The sequence below is a fragment of the Hippoglossus stenolepis genome, chromosome 3, assembly GCF_022539355.2.
Source record: "Hippoglossus stenolepis isolate QCI-W04-F060 chromosome 3, HSTE1.2, whole genome shotgun sequence".
In the NCBI taxonomy this organism is placed as follows: domain Eukaryota; kingdom Metazoa; phylum Chordata; class Actinopteri; order Pleuronectiformes; family Pleuronectidae; genus Hippoglossus; species Hippoglossus stenolepis.
In genome coordinates this window covers 8,597,909-8,622,949 of record NC_061485.1, presented here as the reverse complement: position 1 = coordinate 8,622,949, position 25,041 = coordinate 8,597,909, and the positions used below count along the sequence as shown (strand labels likewise).

The 25,041-nt window shown below is 41.2% G+C and overlaps 3 protein-coding genes across 3 annotated transcripts; all 3 read right to left on the bottom strand.

The window, feature by feature from the left end:
• Positions 1 to 616: 616 nt before the first annotated feature.
• manbal (mannosidase beta like) lies at positions 617 to 3,022 on the bottom strand. Its single transcript, XM_035148571.2, has 3 exons — positions 2,882 to 3,022; positions 1,800 to 1,991; positions 617 to 1,035 (listed from the first exon to the last, which is right to left on the bottom strand). Exons 2-3 carry the CDS (start codon positions 1,947 to 1,949, stop codon positions 925 to 927), a joined length of 261 nt encoding a protein of 86 aa, XP_035004462.1. The 5' UTR covers positions 1,950 to 1,991; positions 2,882 to 3,022; the 3' UTR covers positions 617 to 924.
• Positions 3,023 to 3,496: 474 nt separating this feature from the next.
• Positions 3,497 to 12,702, bottom strand: LOC118105503 (nuclear factor of activated T-cells, cytoplasmic 2). The gene is made up of 10 exons (XM_035153352.2): positions 12,393 to 12,702; positions 10,382 to 11,345; positions 9,946 to 10,117; positions 8,977 to 9,179; positions 8,206 to 8,378; positions 7,812 to 7,949; positions 6,308 to 6,363; positions 5,988 to 6,120; positions 4,829 to 5,419; positions 3,497 to 3,984 (listed from the first exon to the last, which is right to left on the bottom strand). Exons 1-10 carry the CDS (start codon positions 12,508 to 12,510, stop codon positions 3,938 to 3,940), a joined length of 2,595 nt encoding a protein of 864 aa, XP_035009243.1. The 5' UTR covers positions 12,511 to 12,702; the 3' UTR covers positions 3,497 to 3,937.
• Positions 12,703 to 14,714: 2,012 nt separating this feature from the next.
• On the bottom strand, positions 14,715 to 21,683 carry LOC118103196 (1,25-dihydroxyvitamin D(3) 24-hydroxylase, mitochondrial). The gene is made up of 12 exons (XM_035149860.2): positions 21,345 to 21,683; positions 21,028 to 21,218; positions 20,797 to 20,890; positions 20,612 to 20,705; positions 20,168 to 20,259; positions 19,742 to 19,853; positions 17,890 to 18,035; positions 17,217 to 17,383; positions 16,030 to 16,108; positions 15,514 to 15,711; positions 15,296 to 15,407; positions 14,715 to 15,153 (listed from the first exon to the last, which is right to left on the bottom strand). The coding sequence occupies exons 1-11, from the start codon at positions 21,600 to 21,602 to the stop codon at positions 15,297 to 15,299; spliced, it is 1,542 nt and encodes a 513-aa protein (XP_035005751.1). The 5' UTR covers positions 21,603 to 21,683; the 3' UTR covers positions 14,715 to 15,153; position 15,296.
• Positions 21,684 to 25,041: the final 3,358 nt, after the last annotated feature.

Below are 25,041 nucleotides of genomic sequence, written 5' to 3'. Positions count from 1 at the left end.
TTGATTGGAGAGGTTTTCACTTTGAAATGACAAAAATTGTCATGTTTTTGTTGTTTGACAAATTTTTACATTACAAGTCATTTGGCAGATGCTTTTATCCCAAGCCACTTACCTTTTATCTTGCACAAGGACACTTCAGCATGCAGATGGGGAAGACTGAGGATTGGACAAATGACCTTCTGGTTGGAGGACAACCACTCTATCACCGCATCTATTGCCATAGACTCCCATGACATTATTTTTGGTGTTGATTGTGTCACTTCATATATACGGTTCATACTTAAGTCTGATCAGGTTTTTTGAGGCATATACTGGCAAACTAGGCAAACAACATAAACATAAAACCCACACAGTTGGATTACTCTCACCTTTCGCTCCATCTTGGATTATGTACCAATAGAGTGTGTTATGAATTGCTTAATATTGTGTAAATTTAAACAAACATCAGTTTATTTATAAAACATGGTTCTCTGGTGCAAAAAAACACAACTTTACAACAAAGTCGAGATATATTCTGCCATTCAAAAGAAGTATGTTATAAGGACAGGACACAATCCTATTCCACATCATTAAACCAAACTGGAATTTAGCAATGAATAAACACACCTGAGGCACATGACTGTATAGTGCATTTAATTGTCTGTTACAGTTCAAATATAATTCAATCAATGATATTCAATAATAAATGAAACTAATGCAAAAAAATCTAGCCATTAGAAATACGTTGCAGGCCACAAACACCATGGCAGTTTGCTCCTTGTAATGCTATGTTGATGGTGAACAGGACACAGTTCATTCTGAAGTCTCTCAAATTAAGAGCACAATATATTTTAGTGTTGTAGTAAGACAGTTTCTCATACACGTGTAGTGATACACACAAACACTCTCACACACGCACACGCACACGCACACACACACAGCTTTCTATCGCTTCTTCTTGCTCTCTTTCTTTGGTTTCTGTCGAATCTGAGGAGCTCCTCCTTTAGGTTTCTTTATCTGTTCAGCAGCTTTACTGTCCGTGGACTCGTGCTCATCCTGTGGAGTAAACACATGAGGCATGAAACACCCGGCAGTTTCAGAAGAAATCTTCTGAGTCATTCAAATGAGGTGTGAAAATACATGATTGCTAGACATAACGTGTGATTTGAAGATATATTTAGGTGATGGTTTTGCCACAATGACACAATTTTATAATATTTTCCCAAGTAAATTGAGTTTTAAAGTAAAATGGGCAGAGGAGGTTTTGTAACTTGTGAAATAGATCTTGTTAATACAGTTTCCCAGTTAGCTTGGTCTCAAAGTAATCTGCATTTAATAGATGGTTCAATAAAAGTTTTTGGATACACTGCAAACAAAGAAATTCTGGCGTGTTCCAGCACTTTCCCTCAGTCAGCACTGTTTCTGCGATTGCAATCTTTCCTATTTTTCTAGCAGGGAGGAATGACAGCAGGATGAAATGGCGACATACTCTGGAAAGTAATCAGTACATCTGATGACGGCGGCTGGAAATAGAATAATTAGACATTGGATTTAATTGCTCCTGTCTATAAATAATCTCCCCTGACAGTAAGTTAGTATATAGATTGAGAAAGTAACCCTTGATGGCTCGGTCTTTTTGGACATTAAAAAATAATGTAGTCTGTAACACTATCTTTTTAAATAGTAGAACTTGTAAATCTGACAAACTACTGTACAGACCAAAATGTATCACTAAACCAGCAGAGGGGAAACACAGTTTGAAGGAGGAAAATACTTCATCACACGACCCTCTCCTCTTATCCTCTTGGTCTGAACCTCACCTGTTCATGCCCCTTGGATATGGGGAGGAAAATAGCCAGGATGCAGATAAACTGGAAGATGGCGCCCAGAAACAGGCCGTAGCGCAGCAAGCTCTCGAGGAAGGTGGGCTCAGGGACCTCTGGAGGGGACAGGTCCAGGTCTGCAGACATGATGCTGCTGGATGTTTCGGTAGGTCTCCCTCAGTGACGTCTCTGTGTGAACAACAGCAGCAGCACAGAGGAGGATCAATGCAAGTGATTCTAAATAGAGGCTTACGGAGGGGGTAGTCATACAGCCCCTCCATTCATAGAAATAATGTCGGCAGAATACATTTAATACAATGTACTTTCTATTATTATTATTTCGACATTAATCTTCAAACTGTTTATTCCGTTACTTGAAAAGTTATTCAGTGTAGAAGATGTCAGAAAACCGCTGAAAAAGCTCAGAAAGAAACTCAGATGTCTCCCCAAAGCAACTTCTTAATATGTTGTTTATCATATGAAGCCAAAATAAGGATCAAACGTTCACACGTCAGAACCAAAAAAATGGAAATATTTGTAAAATTAAGTTTGAAATTCCACTGACGAAATGGTTATTAAAATTGTAGAGGGTTAATTTTCTTTCAGTCAACTATATCCTGATATAACACTATCTCTCTCTCTCTATATATATAGAGAGAGATAATACTCTATTGTACACACAAATATATATGTATGTGTGTGTATAAGTATCATATATATTTTAGTTTTGCTGTTACATTTTCACATCTTGTTTAGTTTATTCAGTGACTATCTATCCATCCATCTATCAAACCATTTATCTATCTATTTATATATCTATCCGTCTATCTACCCATCCATTTATGCATCTATAGATTGACTTGTGGCTTGATATCATAGATGAATTTATGACAAAGAGAATCTCAGAAGTCAGATGTGTTCTTCTCTCGGTACCATGGTTACAGTGGGTTATCAATATGAATTCATTCAGACGTTATAATGTAGCAAAACACTGGGGTCAGATTAAATACTTCAATACGTGGAGCTGAGCCACGACACAATGTTTCCATGTTTGATTTCAGAGAGGAGGACGTCTGTACCTGTGGCGGGAACACTTCACTCTTCTTCTTCGTTACAGGACAGGTAGAAATACATCAACCTCCAGATCCTCTGAACACAAAGACGCTGCTTTATTTTACTAAGGTAGGGGGAAAAAAACTTCCGCCTCACGGAAGTGATGTCATAAATCTGTGTCGCGCTTCCGACCCTGGGAAATGATTGTTTTGAAAATGTCGCCCCCTACAGTTCTTGTTCAACGTTGTGGATTAATTTTGAGGCACAGAAATGTCTCCTTTAGATATATAAGGCAATATTATTAAAATACCAAATTTATATAACCCACAAAGAATTAGTGTTTCTACTGAACACTGTTAAATTTCTTTAGATAATAAAGTCAGAACAATATATATGTCTGCTCTCAGTATCAGAATCAGGGTTCATTGACAAGTAGTTTTACAGATACAAGGAATTTGCTGTGGTGTGTTTGTGCAAGAATAGATATAAAAAATATAAAAATAGGAAACAAAATTTTATTTATATATATTTATACTAGAGAAGTGACTGTGCAATTTAGAATGATAAGATATTTACAATTTTAAGTTTGTACAGTTAGTTCGTCATTGGCTGCTGGACGTTGAAGGCTCAAAACACACTGATTCATTTAAACAGATTTATTATAAAATATTTACACATGTTTACAAAGAGCCGTTGTACAAGTATATGCACAGAGCGAAGACACAATACAGACCAGTATAAGTATGACACTTGTGTCTTTAGCTAAATATGTATGACAGTATTGAAGTAACAGTGATCGGATTGATGTACATGTTGCAGCAGATGTTCTTACAGTGAACCACCTCCCTCCCTAGTTTCACAGATCCAGTTACACATCTTGAAATAATGTTAACATGAGCCTCTAATGGAGTAGCTTCAATTTCTTCTTTGCCTCATGTTTCCTTTTATCCGGTAGATTTTTCAATTGCAATTGTTACAGGTACAAACTTCCTCTGATACAGTCAAGATTTTGATGTGTACGTTGTTTGATTTTTTTATGCTTTGGATGTGGTGGACACCAAGGCTGCGGCATTTCTCCAGGTTCACTCTCCATTGTGGCCTTTCAGGTCCCTTCTGATGATGTCATTCACTGGAAAGCATTAAAAAAAATTGAATGAGCAAATTTAATGGTCACTACAGGAGTCTGGATTGTCATTTTAACATGAACCAGGGACATTGAGGTTTGTGCCTTAACTGTGTAGCATTACGTTAATGTCCACAAGATGTCTCAATTTTCATGTGCACAGACTATCGACAGTTTGCACAGATTATCGACATTTGGGCTAATCTTCTACTGATATAAAACAGCCGGTACTTTCCTCAGCTTTCACTATTACTCGTGACTGCAGGACATTTCTGTTCTGTCTCTTCATCTCCGTCTTAACCACATGTATTTGCCTGTAAAATACACTTCCTGTTTCTGTCTCATCACAGAGTTATAAACAGAAACACCCACCCACCCTGTGTGTGGCTGTGAAAGAGATACAGTCATACTGAAACTGTTAGGAAAGTGAATAGAAAGACCCGACAGAAAACCACAAGACAGGTATTGCAGGCGGACAATAGCATTGTGCTTGTTTGCATTTGCTGACTGGACCACAAATTCCCATCTGCCAAACAGTTTAGAAATCTTTCTGCCTCATAAGAACTTTTTAAAAACTCCGACAAAGATGAACCAGGCAGCGAAATTAGAAACCAGACAGACACGATGATGTAAATGTATTGCTAGTGACTCTTTATACATGTATAGTTACAAAAAGCCGCAAACTGTAGCTACAAGTTGAGGTGATTGTCAGACTGTTGGCTTTGTTGGACACTGCCCTCCTAGTTCTCATGTCAGAGAGGTGTGAGTCGACATAGATGAAGTTCAATCAGCATGTCCGTCCCGGCACACTGACCCATTCTGGAGAACAGTATGAAACAGTATCACTCACCATCCTCCAGGTAGGCATAGCTGAGGTTCTCTTGTTTGACTGTGACCTTCTCGGGAGCCCACTTCTCATGGTTACCTCCACCTGGCTCCACCCTGCACCCAGCCCTCCCATGAGCTTGACCGTGGATGAATCTTGAAGGCGGCGACTTCCCGAGTGGCAGCATCGTCTGCTGTCTTGACATCAAACAGGAATCACTAACCGGAGGACTGTCGAACAGTTTGCCCACAGGGGTCCTGGCACTGACGCACTGGCTGCGGGGGGAGGCAGAGTAGGATGCCATTGGGGAATCATTAAGAAGGGTTGTATCACAGCTGCTGTAGTGTTGGTTGACAGTGTGGTACAGCATGGGAGTGTTGATCAAAGGGCCGGCTCTGGACTGGTAATAGGCTGATTGGTCATCCAGGGGATCAGGTGTTAACACGCAGGCTCTGGGGTCCATATTGGTCAGATGGTAAAGTGTTGGAGAAACATTCAAGGCTTGAAGGTGGCTGTCCTGCTCCAGGTGATGGTAGAGTGGCTTCACCGACAGGCCAGGGACTGAGTAGCCACATGAATTCAACCGATAGTCATCTAGTGGCTCTGCTTTAACGGCTGGAATACAAAAACAAAGATTATCCAACATTATCCTCAGAGTCTATCATTAGGTCACTGGGGACACGACAAGTACAGAAACAGAGTCGATGGTCATGCTAGCATCTCTGTCTGTGAGGTCATAGAGCCAGCTTGAGCTAAATGGTAACATAAGCATATAGAAGGCTCACCTAGACCATGTTGGCCGAACCAAATTTAGATGGCCTGGTCTTCTTATTGCATCACCCGCTTCTGCCCTCACAGAAGCGCAATGAATCATGAGATATGTTGGGCCGGGAGGTTCCAAATCATGGATCCTCCCTTGCTCAGGGGTGAAAGGACGCATTTGCTGTGACACAATCGGCCACTGAATTGAGACAGTTAATGTTGAATACCTTTAGCATACACCACTGAGGCAGAGACTATAACCACAAGTTAGCAAAGGAGTCACAAGAAAATTTGACACACTTTCAAAGTGTAGCCTGCTCTTGCTCACTTTTCCAGGATTCCCAACCCTAGCTTTGACCTTTCAGACACCTTCCCAACATTCTGCGTACCCCTTCATCATCTAGATAAAACAGTTAAATACCTATGACGGGAGTGTAGATGAAGTGCTGAGGCTGACTGGCATTCTTCTTCCCATTGACGACGTAAAAGTTGACTTTGGCCGGGTGGCAAATGGTTCGGTCTCGATACGGCGGGACCTCAACGAACAGCATGTTCTAGAACAGAAAAAAACATCATGTTTCAGACAAACTGTCATGTATCAACGGCATATGCTTCCCCTGCTGCAATTGAAAATAAAATTCTTTGAGTGTTATTGAATTTAGCGCCAGATAGCCTGGATAAGTCTAAATCTACGGTTAGATATATGAATAAGTTTGTCTACCAAAGTGAAAGTGAACTCACAGCTTGTGTTTTGTCTTTGTCAACCGTGGCCTCCATCTCCCAGATTTGCTGCCCCTCTGAAAACAGAATATAGTTTGCAGGTATTGAAATTTAAAAACAATAGTTTGATATTTTAGAAAATCCACATATTTCTCTCCTTTCATAGAGTTAGATAAGAAGATTGATAAAATTTTCACGACTCAACCAGAAATATGTTTGGGTGAAAAACAATGAATTTGTAAGAGATCAATCCTGTCAATGACTCACAGTGCAGCATGTGTACACATTTATTCACAGCCAGTGGAAATCTACTTCATGTTTTAGGGTTAGTTTACTGTGTTATCCTGCTGTGTCTGTTTTCTACCCACGCTTAAAAACAAAACCCCAAAAAAAAGCCTATGCTCTGGGTCTGAATCAGTCTGTCGAACCACATCCTGTAGCACGAAACCCCACGCCAAGCAACGGGGAGGCTTCACATGCAGTCAACTGTTCGCATCCTGCTCTCAAACCATGCAACCAAACTATTTTGTGTGGGCAGAAGGAGCATGAACAGGGTGCGAAATTTCCACGTAGACATACAGTGCATTTGAAAAAGTTTGTACCAAAGTTTAAAGTATTGACTGACGGAAGATGTTCCATTCTAACAGGATGCCGAGCAGGACGCATCTGGGTGTTGTACAAAATATTGGTCTGTTTTAATTATATAAACCAGTTTCATATGCAGGTGTATTATATTACACACCGCACATAAAAAAACGAATCGTAGTAGCTACACATAAAGTTTTATTTATCAAAAGTATAGCTCAACATTTATGGAACATGGAATTTCTTGCTGAAAATTTGATGGAAAGACTAATACCACAGTCATGGTAGTGTAGTAGCAGTTATTTACTTTGGTTTAAAAAGTGGAAACAGAGGGAAACAGCGAACCAGGTTCAGTTTGAAAGTAACAGAATCAATCTGCCATCATCTCTAAAGCTCATTAACACATCTTATCTGCTTAATCAACAATTTGTGATTTCACAGAGGGAGAGCTGACATGCTTGAATATTTATTGGTCACGAAGATTGACTTCTTGGAGTTTTGTCTGTCGCTGCACCGAGCCGATAGGCATCAACCACTCTGGCGTCTACAGTCAGGCCGTGGTGATCTAATCGCATGATGTTTCTTGAGAATGATATGCTGATTCTATGTCTCTTGAAAAATTAACCATGTGGTCATGTAGACAATAAAGTACTGAAAAAAGAAACCAAACAATGGCACGGTGAGGATTTTAAATGTGATATATGAAGGACAAATGAAAGCATTCAAAAAAAAAACAACAACAAAAAACAACAATACTGATAAGGGTTGAGTGTAAGTGAGCTTTTCCTGTTTCCAGTCTTTGTGCGAAGCTAACGAAGCTAGCTTTGAATTTACTGTACAGACATGAAAACTGTGTGAAAACTCTAACTCTCCCCAAGAAAAGGATTAATCTTGTAAGAAGTTCTAACATCCAGCGGTCAGCCAAAAATCTCCTCCTCACCTTGTGTCTTCTCAGAGAATATCACCTTGGAGTCAGGTGTGAAATTTTGTCCAGTGAGGACCATTTGTTGACCCCCGAGCACCGAGCATCGGTCCAGGTCCTGCCTCTCGACTGCAGGGAGCTCCTGAGCTCGCTGGGCTGAGGAGACACAGGAAGGCAGAGCTCTATGAAAGACCAAGCTCAACATTTCCTAAAATATTTGATGATTTAAATTCCAAACTGCAGTATTGACTTGTAAAGCCTAAATGAAAACTAAATGTGTTGTGTTAATCAAAGGTTTAGTTTTATTATTAACATATATAAAACATAAACATAAAAAGATTGGTATGAATAAATGGATAAAAATACAATCCTGGATCTTGTTAACAAGCAGTTATCATGAATGAATCCTTACAGCATTCAATAGGCTCAGAGGCAACTTGAAGAGACACGAGCCGGCCTCCAGACTGGGGAACGTGGACCTGAAACACCAAACGCACACGCGTGTTCTTTCGTCCGATGTCCGTCTCACCGTTCCTCAGTTCAATGTCGGCGTTTCTCAGCTTCAGGATCCCGACACAGTCGATCCTGTAAAATGGAAGAAAACACCAGTGAGATGAAAAGGGTTCTGAAAGTACACTTCAAACACAGTCACAGTCAAATTATAGTTGAATGATTAGTCAGTTGTAACCCAGCTTTTGTGACATTTTTATTTAGAATAAAATAACTCTTTTGGAGTTTCTTTTTCAGTAAATCAATAGATCAAAACAATTGTATTTGCTGTAAAAACCCAGCGTCTGGTAGGTCCTTCCTGGAAAACCTCTCTGGCACACAGGAAGTGATGCATTTCAAGTTTCTGTCAGCGCCAACAGCAACTTGTTCAAATGACAATATAAATGATCACAGCTAACATTTGTGTAGAAACAAAGAGCATTAAATACACATAGAAACAAAAATATTTCAAATGTAAGATCCAAATAAAACTTACTAACAACTCAATTAACTGTATCTCTGCATCTATACCTGTGAGAGATTGAATGCAAAAATCACCACATTGACTTCAGATTGGTTAATAAGTCTGAAGTCAGGCAACCATCCTAAAATTATATTTCTTGCCTTATTAAGTGCATATGTCATTTATTTGTTTCGGTAAACTTGTATCTCATGTCTTCCCTGTTTTACTCACACCACTCTCATATGGTTCTTCGGCTCCAGGGGGATCTCCAACACTTTGGTCCCGCTGATCATCCTCTCCATACTGGGCGTGGTGACGGTTTTGCCCGTGACGCGGTGCACCTGGTAGAAGGCGTGGGGTTTCAGGAGCCTCTCGTCGGCTGTGCCTATGAAGACCTGCAGCCCCAGTGGAGCCGAGCCTTCATACCCACAGAGCTGGTGAGGGTGGACAAAATGTGATCAAACCCAACGCTTTACACTGAATTCAATTAACTGTAAGACCATTAATGTGCATGACAGCAGAGATCATCTCTCTTCCCTGTGGGGATGATTTCACAGGTCTTACTGGCAGAGCAGGGACCCTGCTTTGCATAACCTGTTTTGGCCACAGCGCCAGCAAAACCAACACAGGCTTATTAATGTAGTAAACCCATGTACAAATACTTATATCTTCATTTTAAATATTAAGGAACTATTTTTTTGCAGATTAAAAGAATTCATGCATTGATAACCTGTCCTTGTGGGAGTTCTGATGTGACCTTAGGCTCTTCCTTCATTTGCATGAACGTCTTTACACAAACACATTTTCCAGGAAACACCACCTACATTTACAACCTTGTTCTCCCGCTCTGTGATGAAGATGAAAAGTGAGAGTGATCTGTTTTCTCTGTTTCCTTTCTTGCATTCACACAAACAATCTACCACAACCTCCAAGTATGAAAGAAAAGTAGAAACGCACTCAGAGAGATGCTGCACCCACGCTGCAAACAGTCTTAAGATGTGCAACACTTTACATGTTTATGTATCGATAGTTTTAACCTTTAAGCACCATTACATCATGACATTTTCCAGAACTTAACAATTACAAGAGGGAGGCAGGAGAGCAAGAATAATACTACATTGATATTTCCACTGTAAAATTGGATTAAAACTGCCTGAGTTATTGGTCTGAGAGACAGATTAGCAGAGGTGTAAAAACTACCTGAATTTCTGGGTGCCCTCCTTTGGGTGTTTTTACGGCGCCGCGGCTTCCCTCAGTCTCGTAGTGAGCTCTGTGGTGAGATTTGGGCTGCTGCCGGATCAGCAGCTCATACTGACCAGACTGATTGGGTAATTGCCTGTCTAGTTGAGGAAGTGGGGTCACAGAGAGACCACTGAGAGAGAGAGAGCGAGAGCGAGAGAGAGAGAGAGAGAGAGAGAGAGAGAGAGAGAGAGAGAGAGAGAGACATGGGCAAAAGGAGAGAAAACACAAACAATGGCAAAGCAAAATGTCAACAAATTGTACCATATTTCATATTTAATTTCATAGCTGTCAATCAAAATATAGACTTTGTATTCCTTGATTTTTGCTTGGGCGTTTGGGATCATTAGAAAGACATAAATTGTCTGTAGGTCATTAAAGAGGAACAACAACACACCTGAATTTTCCGTGTTGGACTGGATGAGAGGGGGGCCACACAGCTGGGACCATGTAGACCATGTCAGGCTTGACCACGGCTCCAGACCTACCAATCCTCTCCTGCTCAATGGCCCAGTCATAAACCTCTCCATACACGCAGTCCTGCCTCTGGGCCTGCCCATGTGCACTTTGCACCACGACGGAGGGCACTGCTCTGGACAGACTGGAGCTCCATTCCTCCCCGAGAACCTGAACCTGGGTCTGAAACTCAGCTTGGGCCTGGTGAAGATAGTGGGACCCCTGCTGCTCAAGCGGAGAGGGGATGGGGCTTGGGCTCCTGGAGCGCTGTTTGACAGGGGTGCCACCCTGACAGGAGTGGGCCTGCTCATAGGCTCGCTTTCCATGTGGCGAGGCAGAATGGGAGCGCTGCTGAAGAAGTGGTGCAGCAGCACGTTGGTGTTGTGGCAGGAGAAAGGTCTCATCTGGGATGCTGTTGCGTGGCGAGGCTCCAGGAGAGGAGTGGGCAGAGGAGGTGTGGATGCCCTGGAGGCCCGGGCAGAGGTCTAAGGCGGTAAACCCTACGCTACAGCCACCTCTATTGGAAGGAGAGACACATGGTGACGCTGCAGGAGAGTAGGTCTCTACTGGCCATCCTGTGGAGGAGTTGCTGCTGGCAGGGCTCACACACTCCCTGTAGGCTCCCAGGACTTTGGAGCCAGGGCTGGGCTGCAGGGTCTGCGAGCTGAGGGAGTCGCCTGAGGGAGTGATCTCAATCCTGGGGCTGGGAGCTGGTATGTTCTCTGGTCTCGATACCAGGCCCAAAGAGTCAAACAGAGCCCCTGACAGGTTCTCCCTGGTGGGGCTGTGAGAGGAGGAGTTGTGGCTGGAGGCTGGCTGGTTGGAGCTGGAGACGTACGCAGTGTGATGGTCGACCACCAGCAGAGGAGGCTGCTTGTCATCCTGAAAGAGGATAACTGGATCATCTGTCAATAACAAAAGCAGAGAATTTGTGCACAACCGACCACTTGTTGTTGATAATTACATCTATGTCTTTAATTGAACAATCCAGAACATCTCAAAAGTCTATTTTCGGTGGAGGTTCAACTTTCCTTATCGCTCTGTAGGTTGCATTTTGAATCAGGACTGGCTTCCAAGATAGTTTTGACGTCAGTAAATTCTGCAGGTATGTGCATGCATCTTAAACTCTGTTTAAACTCAGTAATTAAATGTGTTTTGGTCGGAAAAATCCATATCCTAAATTCTATTGTAAAATCTTTACTTGGCAAGTTATCACAATATCTACCTAGTCTGTTCATATTGTCCCAACAGCTACAACACTTGATCATCACAGAAAAGTTTCCTCAATCTTTTTCATTGCAATTAAAATTTACTTTTTATTTTGCACAATTAACGTTGGCCCTTGATTTCCACCTCTGTTCTATGCTTTAGTTCCATGTGTTTTTGTATTTTTTTGTGTTATCCGTCCCTGCTTTTATTTATATATACAGTTGTTGTATATATAAATATAACCTTATTCTTTATTTGAGTCGCGGCCCATCTTGATCACGACTCCTTGGCAGAAGATTTTATCTATGTGAATGGGGATTTCCTGGTTAAATAAAGGAAGAGTAAAAAAAGGTGTGCTCATAGAGTAAAAGTGTTAAAAGTGTTCCTTGTATAAAAATCGACACATTAATGTTACTGCACAGTTTAGTAAAACAAACGATGATTGTGAGTGGATCAGAATTCAAATTGTATCCCCTGTTAACATTGATAATATCGCACTGTTTCTTTAACTATGTTTCTAGAAATAATGTTCCTAAACTGCAAGAAGGGTCTAGATTTCTTCCACCTGTTGTAAGTGTCACATCAGTACCTGACAGCTAAGTACTCTCTGAGCCATTTCATTACAGCTACAAATTCAACACACAGTCACCGCTGATAAAACACATAGAACATGCTGCAATGTGAGATATTTGATTAATTCTCAAAGTTATTACAGCGCTTATAAAATAAAACATATATCTTACCTTTGTCACAGCCGACAGGGAAATCCTCTCCAGGTGGATTATACATGAACAGGTCATTGAAGTCCAGCTCCTCCTGACTAATGTCTCGACCCAGACTCTCAGTGGGACCCAAACTCATGTCCAGCTCTGAATGTGTGGATTCCCCCTCCTCAACAACTTGTAATAACTCAACACCTAATTCAAGCGCTTTATTAAAAAGCCGTCAGCTAATTAAACTCAATTAAAAGTTCTATCTAAGAGGAGTTTAAAACATTAGCAGCTGCTCAAAGAAAACATCCTGCTCCGAGGCACAAAGAACGAGAGCTGATGCTTCCTGTCACGGCTGATGGTGACAAGCAGACAGGAGGTGTGTGTGAGTGTGGGTGTGTTCGTGTGTGTGTGTGTGTGTGTGTGTGTGTGTGTGTGTGTGTGTGTGTGTGTGTGTGTGTGTGTGTGTGTGTGTGTGTGTGTGCGTGTGTGTGTGTGTTTGTGTGTTTGTGTGTGTGTGTGTGTGGTGTAGGTATAACCCATGACCTGAATCTGTTTTTACAGTCACATTATGGGGACGTAAAAGGTTAGAATATATCTTACGGGAAACTAATGTAGGTTAAGTCAGTGTGGCATCATTAGTGTGTGTGTGTGTGTGTGTGTGTGTGTGTGTGTGTGTGTGTGTGTGTGTGTGTGTGTGTGTGTGTGTGTGTGTTTGTGTGTGTGTGTGTGTGTTCTTTACACTGGAACCTGTTGGGCTGCTCTACCACATATACACATTATAAGATATAGCATAAGTTTTTACCTTCACTCTGCGAAATGACATTAAAGGTGAATCTAAAATACAGTTGTGAGAAATTAGAATATATTACATGTGTGCACCAAAAATAAATGGATAAAATAAAAACAGAAAAGTAAGTGCAGGCAGCTTTTGGCCACTGAGCGCCAGTATTGTACAACCTAATCCACACCAAAGTTCGGTTTCTCCTTCAACTTGACAATATGTTTGTCTATCTATTTGTACTTATACTTGATGTTAGTAACATGTTTGTACTCAAGTGCACACAAGTCACTTATATAAGTTTGACTAGATCACATGACTTATTGTCATTTACTTGTTAGTGTCTATGATGAGTCTCATCCTCTTGAACTGTCTTGATTTATTCATCATGGATGGTCATGTGTTCATCAGCTCTTCTGACCAGTGAGGCCTCATAGACCAGTCACTTCATCCACTTCACATGGTGATGTCACCTGATGTCACATGTGACTCTTTAGGCCACACGTGAGTCATGTGAGTCGTCAGTAACATGAATCAATGTGAATTGATGTGTAACTTCCAGTCAGAGGCCAAGGTTGGGAAGTGTCAGAAACAGTATGTGTTGTTTTTACACAAAATCTCAAGGTTATACACTAGTCAATGGTCAAAAATTCAAATTAGATTAAATTCAATGAATATATATATATATATATTAGGTTGGTATAATTAGACACATATTAAAACGACTGGTATAAAAGTTTTTTACTTGATTCAACAAACAGTCTTTGTTATCTGCATTAATCAGATGTGAATTCCATGTTTTCGTGTTGACTGCAGATCTAATTGCTAAAACACCGACAACAAACTAAAGCATCTTCCTCCCTCATCACGTTGGCTGATGTCACAGTATCGATGAGTGGCTCTGTGGCTCAGTCCTTTAACCACTGGTCTTGTGGATCAAGTTCCAGGAGTTTGATCCTTTCCCAGGCCTCAGCTTCAGCTTTAGTACAGATGCTGAACTAAAGTCACAGATTTGTTCCCATTAGCAGTCGTTTCTAAAAATAAACTTCACTTATGCAATTTAGCCAACTCCTTTGTGTTGCTACTTGTTCTTGATAGATAAGAAACATGTCTTCAAGCATGTTCAAAACTTTGCTGTGCTACAGTCCGTCAGTCGGGTTTCTTATTCACACTTTCACCTTTTCAGGCCATTTAAAATCACGAGGGAAAGAGGTTGGCAACTCCTCACCCACGAAGAAAATATGTTATTCTAAACATGTGACCTCTCAAATGACTTTCTTTAATTTGAAGCATTTATTTAGAAGCTCCCTTTGCTTTTCCTGAATAGGATTAGATTCATTTGATGTTAAAGAAAAAGTTAAACTGCTTTAATCTCGCCTGTTATTATTTGAATCAAGTGATTGAGCCACAATCTAAAGGACGGAGTTTGTCTACATGCCAAACTAAACCTTTTGATTTCCCTTTAAGCCCATTTCTGAAGTTATAAAACTTCAATGAAAAGCTCTAATCGCCCAAAAGACTTGGTAAAGCAGCAGTCTGAAAAACAAACAGAGGCTTTGTGTCTTTGTGTGTATACATTTATTAATGTATCCAAGTGAATAAAATAGGTCTCTACATAAAACAATGTACATTATTACAATATTATAATTGCACTTTTATATACACAAAGAACTGTGACACAAGAAAAAAGCACAACGTTATATATAGCTTGAAATCTACATACACACTCATGTCTGAGATGAGGACATTGACATTAAGATTTGAGGACAGCTGCCTTCGTACAACATTCAATTTGTACATAACAACTGGTATTTTGGTCAGTCATTAACGGTCATAAGTAATAATTTTAAATAAGTTTGAGGTATTTACGGCACGATTACATGTATAGTAATTTGTTTGTCTTTTTGTTCTATTTACAGAGCAGCAATACAGGGAGTCACTGGACCAGGTCGAGCCATGGCAACAGAGGTGTCGTCTTCCTGTCACTATGTCCAGAAGAGTTGAATAAGGAGCCTGAGAGGGAGAGAGGAAATAATTAATTAACAAAGAAATATCACACTCAAGAGAATAGTTCATTTTGTGGGAATACAGTTTGTCGCTTTCTCTAAGCGGGTTGGATGAAAAGATTTCTGGGAGATCCAACTTTTGCTCTCACCTCATCTCTTGATGAAGGCGACCGGCAGTTCTCTGTCGGGAACCAGGAGTCCTGAATGGATCACATCGAGCGGCTTATTGTCTGTGGCCACGATGTCATAGTCTCTGACCAACTGTAAGAGGGACAAACATGTCAATTCAATTGTTAAAATGCAAAATGATGATGATGATTTCCCATTGATTGAGTGTATAAACTGAGCTGAACTTGATTTATCTTACCCAGCACATGGCCAGCTGCAGCTGCAGCTCCGCCAGCCGCCGACCGATGCACATCCTCTTGCCGATGCCGAAGGGAACGTGGGCGAAGGGGTTGATGGTGCTGGTCTCTCGCAGCCATCGCTCGGGTTTGAACTGCTTCCCATCATCGAAGTACTCCTCATTGGAGCCCAGTGCGTGGCTGTTTATCATCAAAACAGTCTGTTCAAGGAGGAAATAACAAATAAATCAATATTTTTTCATGCAAGAACAGTAGCAGAATTCTCAGTATTTGTTCCAGACAAGTTCAAGAGATAGTGCAGTAGATTACAAGGCTAAAGTCCAATAAAGACCTTTTTACTGTAAATCTTGATCCCTCCAAACAGCTGAATTGCACACGCTCTATTAGAGTTTCTCCAGTCAGACTTTGTACTGTTCTTTTCTAACATGCTTCATTCAGACATCAGTAAAATGTAAATGAATACAAGAAAGTAATCTGCTCATGTCAGGTGTATGGCAACTAAGAGCTAAGCCACTTACCCCTTTGGGAATCGCATAATCTCCCAACACAGTGTCTTTGTCCAGGGTTCTGCTGGTGAATGGAACCGATGGCGATAACCTGGAAGAATTAGAAAAAAAGCGCATGTGAATATGGACTCGGTGAAGCTATATTATAGCATGACACACATCTCTAAGCTGTTTAACAGCAGCTAAACACACAGAGCAAGATAAGGTGAGATATAATCTCCAGTCGGAGGTCATAAACATTCCCTGGATGATGTGGTAACGGAATTAGCCTTAAATAACATGTTTGACAACTTCTTCTCGTGACTGCACGAGAAGAAAGGAGAAACTGGACTGAGTTCTCCCTCTTAATCTCCATGGTACTGGGTAATATCATGACGCAGTTTTAACTGAAACTCGCAAAGATATCACGGTTTTAGGGTATAAATTATTATTATTATTATTATTATTATTATTATTATTATTATTATTATTATTATTAGGCTACATTATATCATTACATTATTATTTATCATGCATTATGTTGAAAGCTGTATTTTACTTTTGTAGATGGTTAGGGTGCAGCTCTTTTGTATCAAAGTGCCGCTAATGATTACTTTCATTATGAATTTAAGCTAATTACTTTCTTCAGTGATAGATTAATAGTTTGGTTTGTTAAAAACTCCAATTTCATCCCAGTTTACTGTAGGTGTGTGACAGCTCAGCGTGGATATTTATTTTTGGGAATATCCACAGTAATTCCACATGACTCATTTTCTTTTCTTTCTCTGAGTCTTGACTATCTGCCTCTCTGACTCTCTTTTCCTTTTTTAAAAAATATTGGTAATAAGCAAATGAACATGGTATGTCTGATTTACTGCTGACAGATAGGATTTAATTTAATTACATCATTTAAATGAATCGATAGATGTTATGTCGTGTCATGTACAGCTACTCTCTCTAACTTTATTGTGTGCTGCAGATATGCTTTCCTGCATTTGTTGCAAGAACAACTGCAGGTTTCTCTTTCAGGGAGAATAAAGACAATGTGTCGCCTGCAAGGTGAAATCCAGAGGAAGGATGTTTGCTGTTTGCTGTTGTTTGCTGAATGTATTGATGTAGAGTTCACTTTTCCCCTCTGGAGGTCATGCCCTTGCTCATAACGTAACCGTATCTGTAGGATATGTATTGGCAGCGTTCTGGGTGACAGTGTTTGGCCGTACCTCATAGACTCCTTGAGGCATGCCTTGAGGTAGGGCATGCTCTTGAGGTGCTCTCCGCACGGGTTCTGGTCAGCAGGCACCGCCTCTTTAATCTCCTCCCGCAGCCTCCTCTGGGCGCTAGGGTTACGTGACAGGTTGAAAATAGCCCACAGCATACTGTTGGCAGTCTGAGAAACATAAACACAGTGAAAGAGGGAGAGAGAAAGAGAGAGGGGGAGAGAGAGAGGGAGGCAGAGAGGAAATGTCACTTAGTGAGGCAACTACTTTAAGTGCATTCCTCTGTGGGGTCCTGAATGGAGCTGAGGAATGTTCGGGGTTCCTCAAAGGCTCCTCAGTTACGTCCACACCACATACATTTTCTGCAGCACCTGTTTGTTTTACAGGCTGAACAGATTTATTTTTTTTCATTCCCCACTTGGAGCAAAATTGGGCGAAAGGCATAACATTTTGAACTCTTGTTCATATCTGTAGGCTGGTGGGCTCCATCTACGTAATCACCAATGTAATTTAATTAAAAGGGTCAAATATTCATGAATCAAAAGCTGGAATGGGCAGAAGTAGCTTTATGGAAGAGTTTTACATTTCAGGCGGGGGGGGGAAACATGTTTATTTGCTTTTTTGGGAACTATTCCTGTGAATGAGATATTTCTGTGCAGCTCCAGACATCACTCACCGTCTCTACTCCTCCGATCTGCAGCTCTGTGATGGCAGCGTAAAGCTCCTTCTTCGACAGGCAGCTGTTGTGCAAGATGTCACCGATCAAATCATCATCAGCTCTGACGGCGTTTCTCTTCAGCTTCTTGTCAATGTAGACTTTGGCTGAGGAAACACAAAGGAACAAATAATGTAGACATAAGGATTTCCTATGAATTTCATCACATATTTTGGCAGATGGTGATTTTGGGTCACATTGAGTCTACATGATGTATAGACTAAAAGGTACTTTCGTCTTCATGTACACATCTATAAAAATTGTTGATATGAAGTTCTATAAGTTAAATATATTTTATTTTCAATGTCTTGTCTTAGGTTCTAATGCCTCTGCCAACCAGTCAAATGAATGTGTGTGTATTAAGTGTATTTTGTAATAACTAGCATAGACAGTGACCATGGCCTTTGACCTTGCACCCTCCAAGTGGACGTTTGTACCGGATGTGTTGAACTTCCCTCCCGTCATTCCTGAGATGTCGTCATTACAACAACGGGGGTGGACATGAGGTCATAGTGACCTTGACCCTTCACCTTGGACCACTTGGCTGGCTGAAGGATAGGTCATAAACCCTGCCTTCTCCGTGTTAATGGTTATGACACGGACCCAACTAAAAAGTTCAAATAAATGTAAAATAATCTTTTCTCAAAGATGGTTTCTGTCATTTTAGGTAGTTCCTCGTCACATGTTTGTCCAAATGCCAGTACGTTTATTTTAAACTAGTTATTTGAAAAAATCGGGTGAAACGTCATGATTGACAGCTCAGTGCAAGATACTTTATATACAGTCAATGCTTCAGTCCAATCTAACGTGTGTGCCCAATTTAAAGAAATTCCCTTAAGGCATTCCTGAGACATTGCGTTCACAAGACTGGACGGACGAGCCAAAAATAAAATGCCTCCAGCCAAGACTTAAATGCCACCATCATGTCAGACATTAACTTCCTACATTTAAATGTGTAGGTCTCCTGTTTTGTATTTACAGGGCAAGTTATCTATAGGCACTAAATCATATGAGACTCCGAGGCACCAGCGAGGCCTTGCTATTTTGGTTCTGCCATTCCAGTTCAACTTGTTTGATCCCTGACTGTTCATCAGCCATAAGCTTATTAGGGCAGAGCATCATTTAAATCACATGACATTAGAACGGACGAAATGACTGAGAGTCCGCTGCGACTAAAAATACCCAAAATCATGCTCCCTGCAAGTATAGTGCGTGTATGTATGTGAAAGATTGTAGGCAGCGACAGCCGCGTAAACAGCACCATCTTCTTTCTCCCTCCATGTTTCACCCCCTCCACCTCCCGCTACTACAAATATTTGACAGATTTCTCCCTCTTAGGTCATGCAGTTTACTACAACTCTGGCTGACATTTACAGAGGTTGCCAAGTACACAGAACCCTGAAGCACCCGGTTCAAATCTCACTCCTGCCCCTCTGTGCTTTTCTGACTGGAAGTGGGCTAAGTCTATAGCCTGGTATCACCAGCTGGTACATGCATAGCACGACGCTGGTTCCTGAAGTCAGTCTGAATGTTATCACGACACATTCTTGCTTTTCGTGCGTAATAACATGCCAAGTCGCTACAGGCTTGTTCCTTAACCTTAACCTGAATCCTTACTGAAACGGCATTGGATGACATGTGAAAGGCTGGAAATGTATGGTCATGAAATGTCCTTGAACTGTTTATACACCATCCCATGACACCATGTAGGAATGGTGAAACAAACTGTCCCAGAACTTTTGGAAATGATGAGTTTGTGGAGGTGCAGGGGTTGTACTGGTGTTGTGTAGTAAACTTGTGCGTGTGTTTGTACCTGTGCTGAAAATGCGGTCCCACGCTGCGGTGTGGTCCTTCCATGTTTTGGTGTTGAGGCACTTGTGGATCTTCACCGGTGTGACCATCATCATGCCAAATGTGCTCATCATCTACAGAGAGGACAGAGGCAAAGAGGGATTGAGTCTTTTTCAAAGTTTTTCTTTGTGCACCCGCTGCCCTGTGAGACCCTCGTGAGCCTCCACTTATCATCTCTTGACTTTAGGCCATATTGGTTTGCCCCGGTAAACACAACAAGAGTGTCGATCAAACGCTGAACCGCAGCATCACCGGCTGCAGTTCAGCAAACCCCCGGCTCCACGTGAACCCGATGAACTGCACTGCTGCAGTCAGCCTCGGTGTTGCACAGATCCCCGCCTACAGGACACAATGCTACAATGCAGGATGACAGGTGGCATATACTCACAGTTTTCACAGCTGTGATGAAGTTCATGGCCTCCTCGTTGACCTCCTCTTGCAGCAGACCGAACCTCTTGTCGTAGAGGACCAGACAAATGGCTGAACCACAAAAAAGAGCAGAGAGTGAGACTCGAAACCCAAATTACATGTAGGTTCAGAGCAGAAGACATACTTTTAGATATGAATAATATAAAAGCAGGTATAAATAATCAATTGATTAGTCTTTTAATCATTTATTTGACAATAAGATGATTAATTGATGAAAATAAATATTGTTTAAGTCAACTTTAAAGTTGAATATCAAATGTGTTTACAGCTTTGTGACATGTGATTAAAAAGACATTTAAAATGACACATTGAACAAACAATTAATTGAGAAAATAATCATCAGATTAAAATCGTTACTATTTGCAGCTTTAATGAATAATCGAACAATAAAAGTTGAACCTACTCTCAAACGACCATTTGTTCAGTTCGAAGTACAAGTCTTTAATCTTCCCATTGACGTTTGTTTGTCCAATTCTGCTGACGAAATCCTCCAGCACCTGTTTTTAAAAAGAAGAAAGAGTCAAAAAACCCAAATGTAACTTTAAATTAAACAAAATAAAAACTCTGCTTCAGGCATCGGAAACTCACCTGATTGATTTTGCGATCCAGCTTCACCACCTCGGTGGGTTTCATGAGTTTGTGCTGGAAGGCGCTCCTCACTCTCTGCCAGTCTTTCCCCTCCCTGCAAAGCAACAAGTTAGGATCCGCTCTTTAATGGCCTGCAGCAATAAAAACAGCTTCATCTTCTGCCTCTAACTCCACTTCAAACGGCGTCCTGGGGAGTTGTGTGGTGCGTAAAGGGATGGAAAGTGTACTCACAGGATGAGGAGTCCGTACGCCTCGTTCCTCAGGTCCCTGTATGCTTTCCAGGGTTTGATCTCCAGCCTCTGAGGGTAATTTCCCTCCTTCCTGTAGAGAGCCTCCAGCAAGCAAGGTGAGCCAATGTGCACGGACTCAAAGGAGCCCAGCTTCATCCGGAAAATCTTTCCGAATTTCTTATGATAATCAACCTAAAAGAAAAGAAATCTTCTTAACATTTTCTTTACACTTTATTTATTTTCTACGTGTTACGTGCTACGTGTTACTGACTGAAAAACAAGCTCCACTCTACTATAAAAACAACAATGTTACTGTACCAGCGCCTCGTGTTGTCTCTTCAGACCTCCTTTACGCAGCAGCTCCACCATGCTGCCGACCAGGGGCCAGTTGGTGGGTCCCGGCATCGCGTCCAGGCTGTGCGCTGTGGAGGCGGCGTGAGGGCACCGCGCAGCCTCCACCACATCCTTCTGCTCCAGGACGCACACTGAGGATGTGGGCTTGAAGTGCTGCAGCCCCACGGACTTCTTCCTCAGCAGCTCCACGATCTGAGGGACCTTTTTGATCTGCGTCCTCATCCTCTAACTCTCTGCTGAAAATAATGTTAAAAAAAAAAAAAAAACTACTGTTAAGAGCAGCTCTTCGTTCTTATCTCGGGGTGGGGGTTCCTGTGTCTTATTTCTTGGAAGTGGCACACCTTGCTGCATTATATATATACCCTGACAGTGTTTATTGCCGCCGCGCACAGAACCAATCAGGGGCCGGTGCTGCATGGTGTGGCCGTCGAGCCTACCATTCATTTATGGATCCACGTTGAGAGGACCTGACCCCGGATAGACCAGAGGAAATGCCCCCCCTTCGCCCCCTCCTCCTCTCCTCCCCTCCTCCTCCCCTCGTATTATAAATAAACACGCAGGCCGCAGCGGAGGTGACGCGGTTCGCTTGAACCGTGTTTCAGAACGACCCGCCACTGCAAGAACCGAAACTTTGGCAAAGCAAATACTAGTGCCACACTTCTGCACCGTGGGCAAATATTTGACAGATTGCAGGTCCTGTGTGTGTGTGTGTGTGTTTGCTTTGCTCGTGTTTTGGAGTGTGTGTTCTTTGTGGAGGGCATGAAGGGGGGGTTACCTGGGCCCTTTCAAAGCAATTCAATTTATTGAATGTTTTTTGGGATAATTGCACATCAAAAATCATCTCAAACACACAATAGGTTGGTTTGAATTTGCCATATTCCGTCCTCATAGTTGTATAGGAATTGAAATTGTCCTTGAATCCAAAACGTTTTCAGATCGATTGAATCAAATGTAGATTTCCAAAACCATCCCAAGCTTTATAAGGATACAACTTTGGTAACACAACCCACAAAAAGCTGTAAAATGTATCACTTGAGCATTTTACTTTGGACAATTTAACCTGCAGGGAAACATCCCTCTTTGCACACACACACACGCACACACACACACACACACACACACACACACACACACACACACACACACACACACACACACACACACACACACACACACACACACACACACACACAGGGTTTTGCAGCTATCATTATTAGGACATTGCATCAACTTCCATTCATCGTGGACAGCCTAACGCAAACCTTATCGCTAACTTTAACCACGACCAATTCATGCCTTACACAAACCTTAACCAAACCACAACTCATATCGTACCTCTAATCTTAACCTTAACCTTAGCTCAGAAATTTTGATTCATAAGAACTGGGCTTTTGTCCCCATGAGGACCAGAGGTGGCTAAGTACTCACATTCTTTACTCAAGTAGAAGAACAGATACCGGTGTCAAAAATGACTCAAGTAAAAGTATATGTATTAATTATTAAATTTTCGGTGTTTTTGTCCATTTAGGTTTAAACCACTTTATTACTTCCTCTGATGAGGGTTACTGGTCCTGTGTGTCTGCTCGAAAGGTTCTTTTAGGTAAGAAAAATGAGCACACACACACACACACACACACACACACACACACACACACACACACACACACACACACACACACACACACACACACAAACACACACACACACAAATACACACCGCCCCCTTAGAGCTGGCATGGCTTAAATAATGTGCGGGGGCCCCGTGTTATTACCCTGTAAATTTCTCATTCACTGACTCAGGTGGCATCGCAGCAACCTTGATCTCTGACTGGTGTTTGCTGCGTGTTGGGGAGTGAGCGAGAGCCTCCCCAGGCGTAACGCACACACATCAATCACCCCCCCAGCCTGCAAAATAAAAGACAGAGAGAGAAAAAAACAGCACGTACAAGTTCACAGTGTTCACTTGGCTCTCTGGGCTTCAGAGCATGCCTGACAGGAAGTAGTATCACCTGATATAAAGCAGCTTTGCCAGTTTGTATTATTTTTTTCGTCCATTTATTATTAATATCATCTACGGCCTGTTGGAATGGCAGGTGCAGTGTCACTCGTGTGTTTTCTTGCTTGACGATGGAAGAGAAGATCAACACCGGTTTCAAACAGCCAGTCTGGAAACATCGTCTTTTAAAGCTCACACACGTTTAACACGTTGGTTGTTATTTTTTGTTTGTTTGATCTGCAAAAAAAAAAACTTGAGAGCAAAAACACACAAGTTTTACATGTTGCAAGTCAGGCGCAGGAGTATATATTTTGGCGGGACACGGTGACTTTCCACGGTTTCCGTACAGATTAAGCAAATAATGAGGTTTCGAGATGCTAGAAGATGGATGTGTTGCATTTGAGCAGAACCAGGCTCCATGTTTCCCCCTGTTTCAAGTCTGTATGTGAGATTAAATCAACGGGAAGCTTCACATTCATCACACAGACACCAGAGTGCTATTCATCTAATTTACAACAGGAAATACTCTTTGGACCAAACAACTGAAACCAAATCATATTTTCTATGAATGTAATGATGATATGTTATTATATGGCAAATCACCAACATGTCAATACTGAATATAGAGAATTAGTTCAACGTTCAATGACGACATATTTGTTTTCTGGGCAAATATCCGATCTCACATCCACTTTTTGTAACAGCAGTAATATTAAACTTTAGGAAAACATGGTGGTCTGGGTTAATACAGCAAAAGTTCACAGTGATTTTAGACACAATATGGTTATTAACATTTAATCAAAACCACATTCTTATCTTCCCAAACCAACATGTTTTCATTAGGCTACATAAACGTCCAAAGAATCGTCCAACCAAACCAACCATTAGGAGTTTTTGTTCCTACCTTTGGATAATACTACATCGCCCCTGACTTCCTCCTTTGATCCTGTCATTATTACTACAGCCACTAGAGGTCAGCTTACAATAAAATGATGATATCATAATGTTGTAAGTGTAGCTAGTATATAATCAAAACTACTAAAATACAGGTTTGTCTAAGTTAAAGAAACTAAACAAACTTGACTTGTTGGTTTACTCCTCACAGAAGAAGTCATGACTGATGATGTAAATTTACAGGAATGTGTTGATGAATGATCTTTTATTTGTATCTGAAACTAAATGTAACATGTAAAATAAGAAATGATAAAGTGGATTTCTCTCTGACATGTTCTCACAGCGTAATAGTTTGTAAATGAAAAAAGTACAATATAATACATTTCTGAAAATACATCACCCTAACCCTAACCCTTACAACAACAAAAATACCAAACTATATATACATTATACTGCATATATATATTGTCTGTCAACGGTATCTGAAGTCGACTGTTTTGCAGAAAATGTTTCATCAACATCTCACTTTGGCAAAAATCTCTTCAGTCGCCCAATAGATACAAGTTATTTCTAAATAAGGTCCCCTCAGTAAGAAAATATGTCCCATGATGCCACTCAAAACATTTTATTAGACCCGTACGGCCACAGACAATGTCCAAGAATTTCAAACTTCATCAATCAGTCAAACTTTATTTGATATCATGTTTGGTACAGATTCATGCAGATCTCCACGGCAATAACAAAACAGAATAAATGTTTGGAGTACAAACT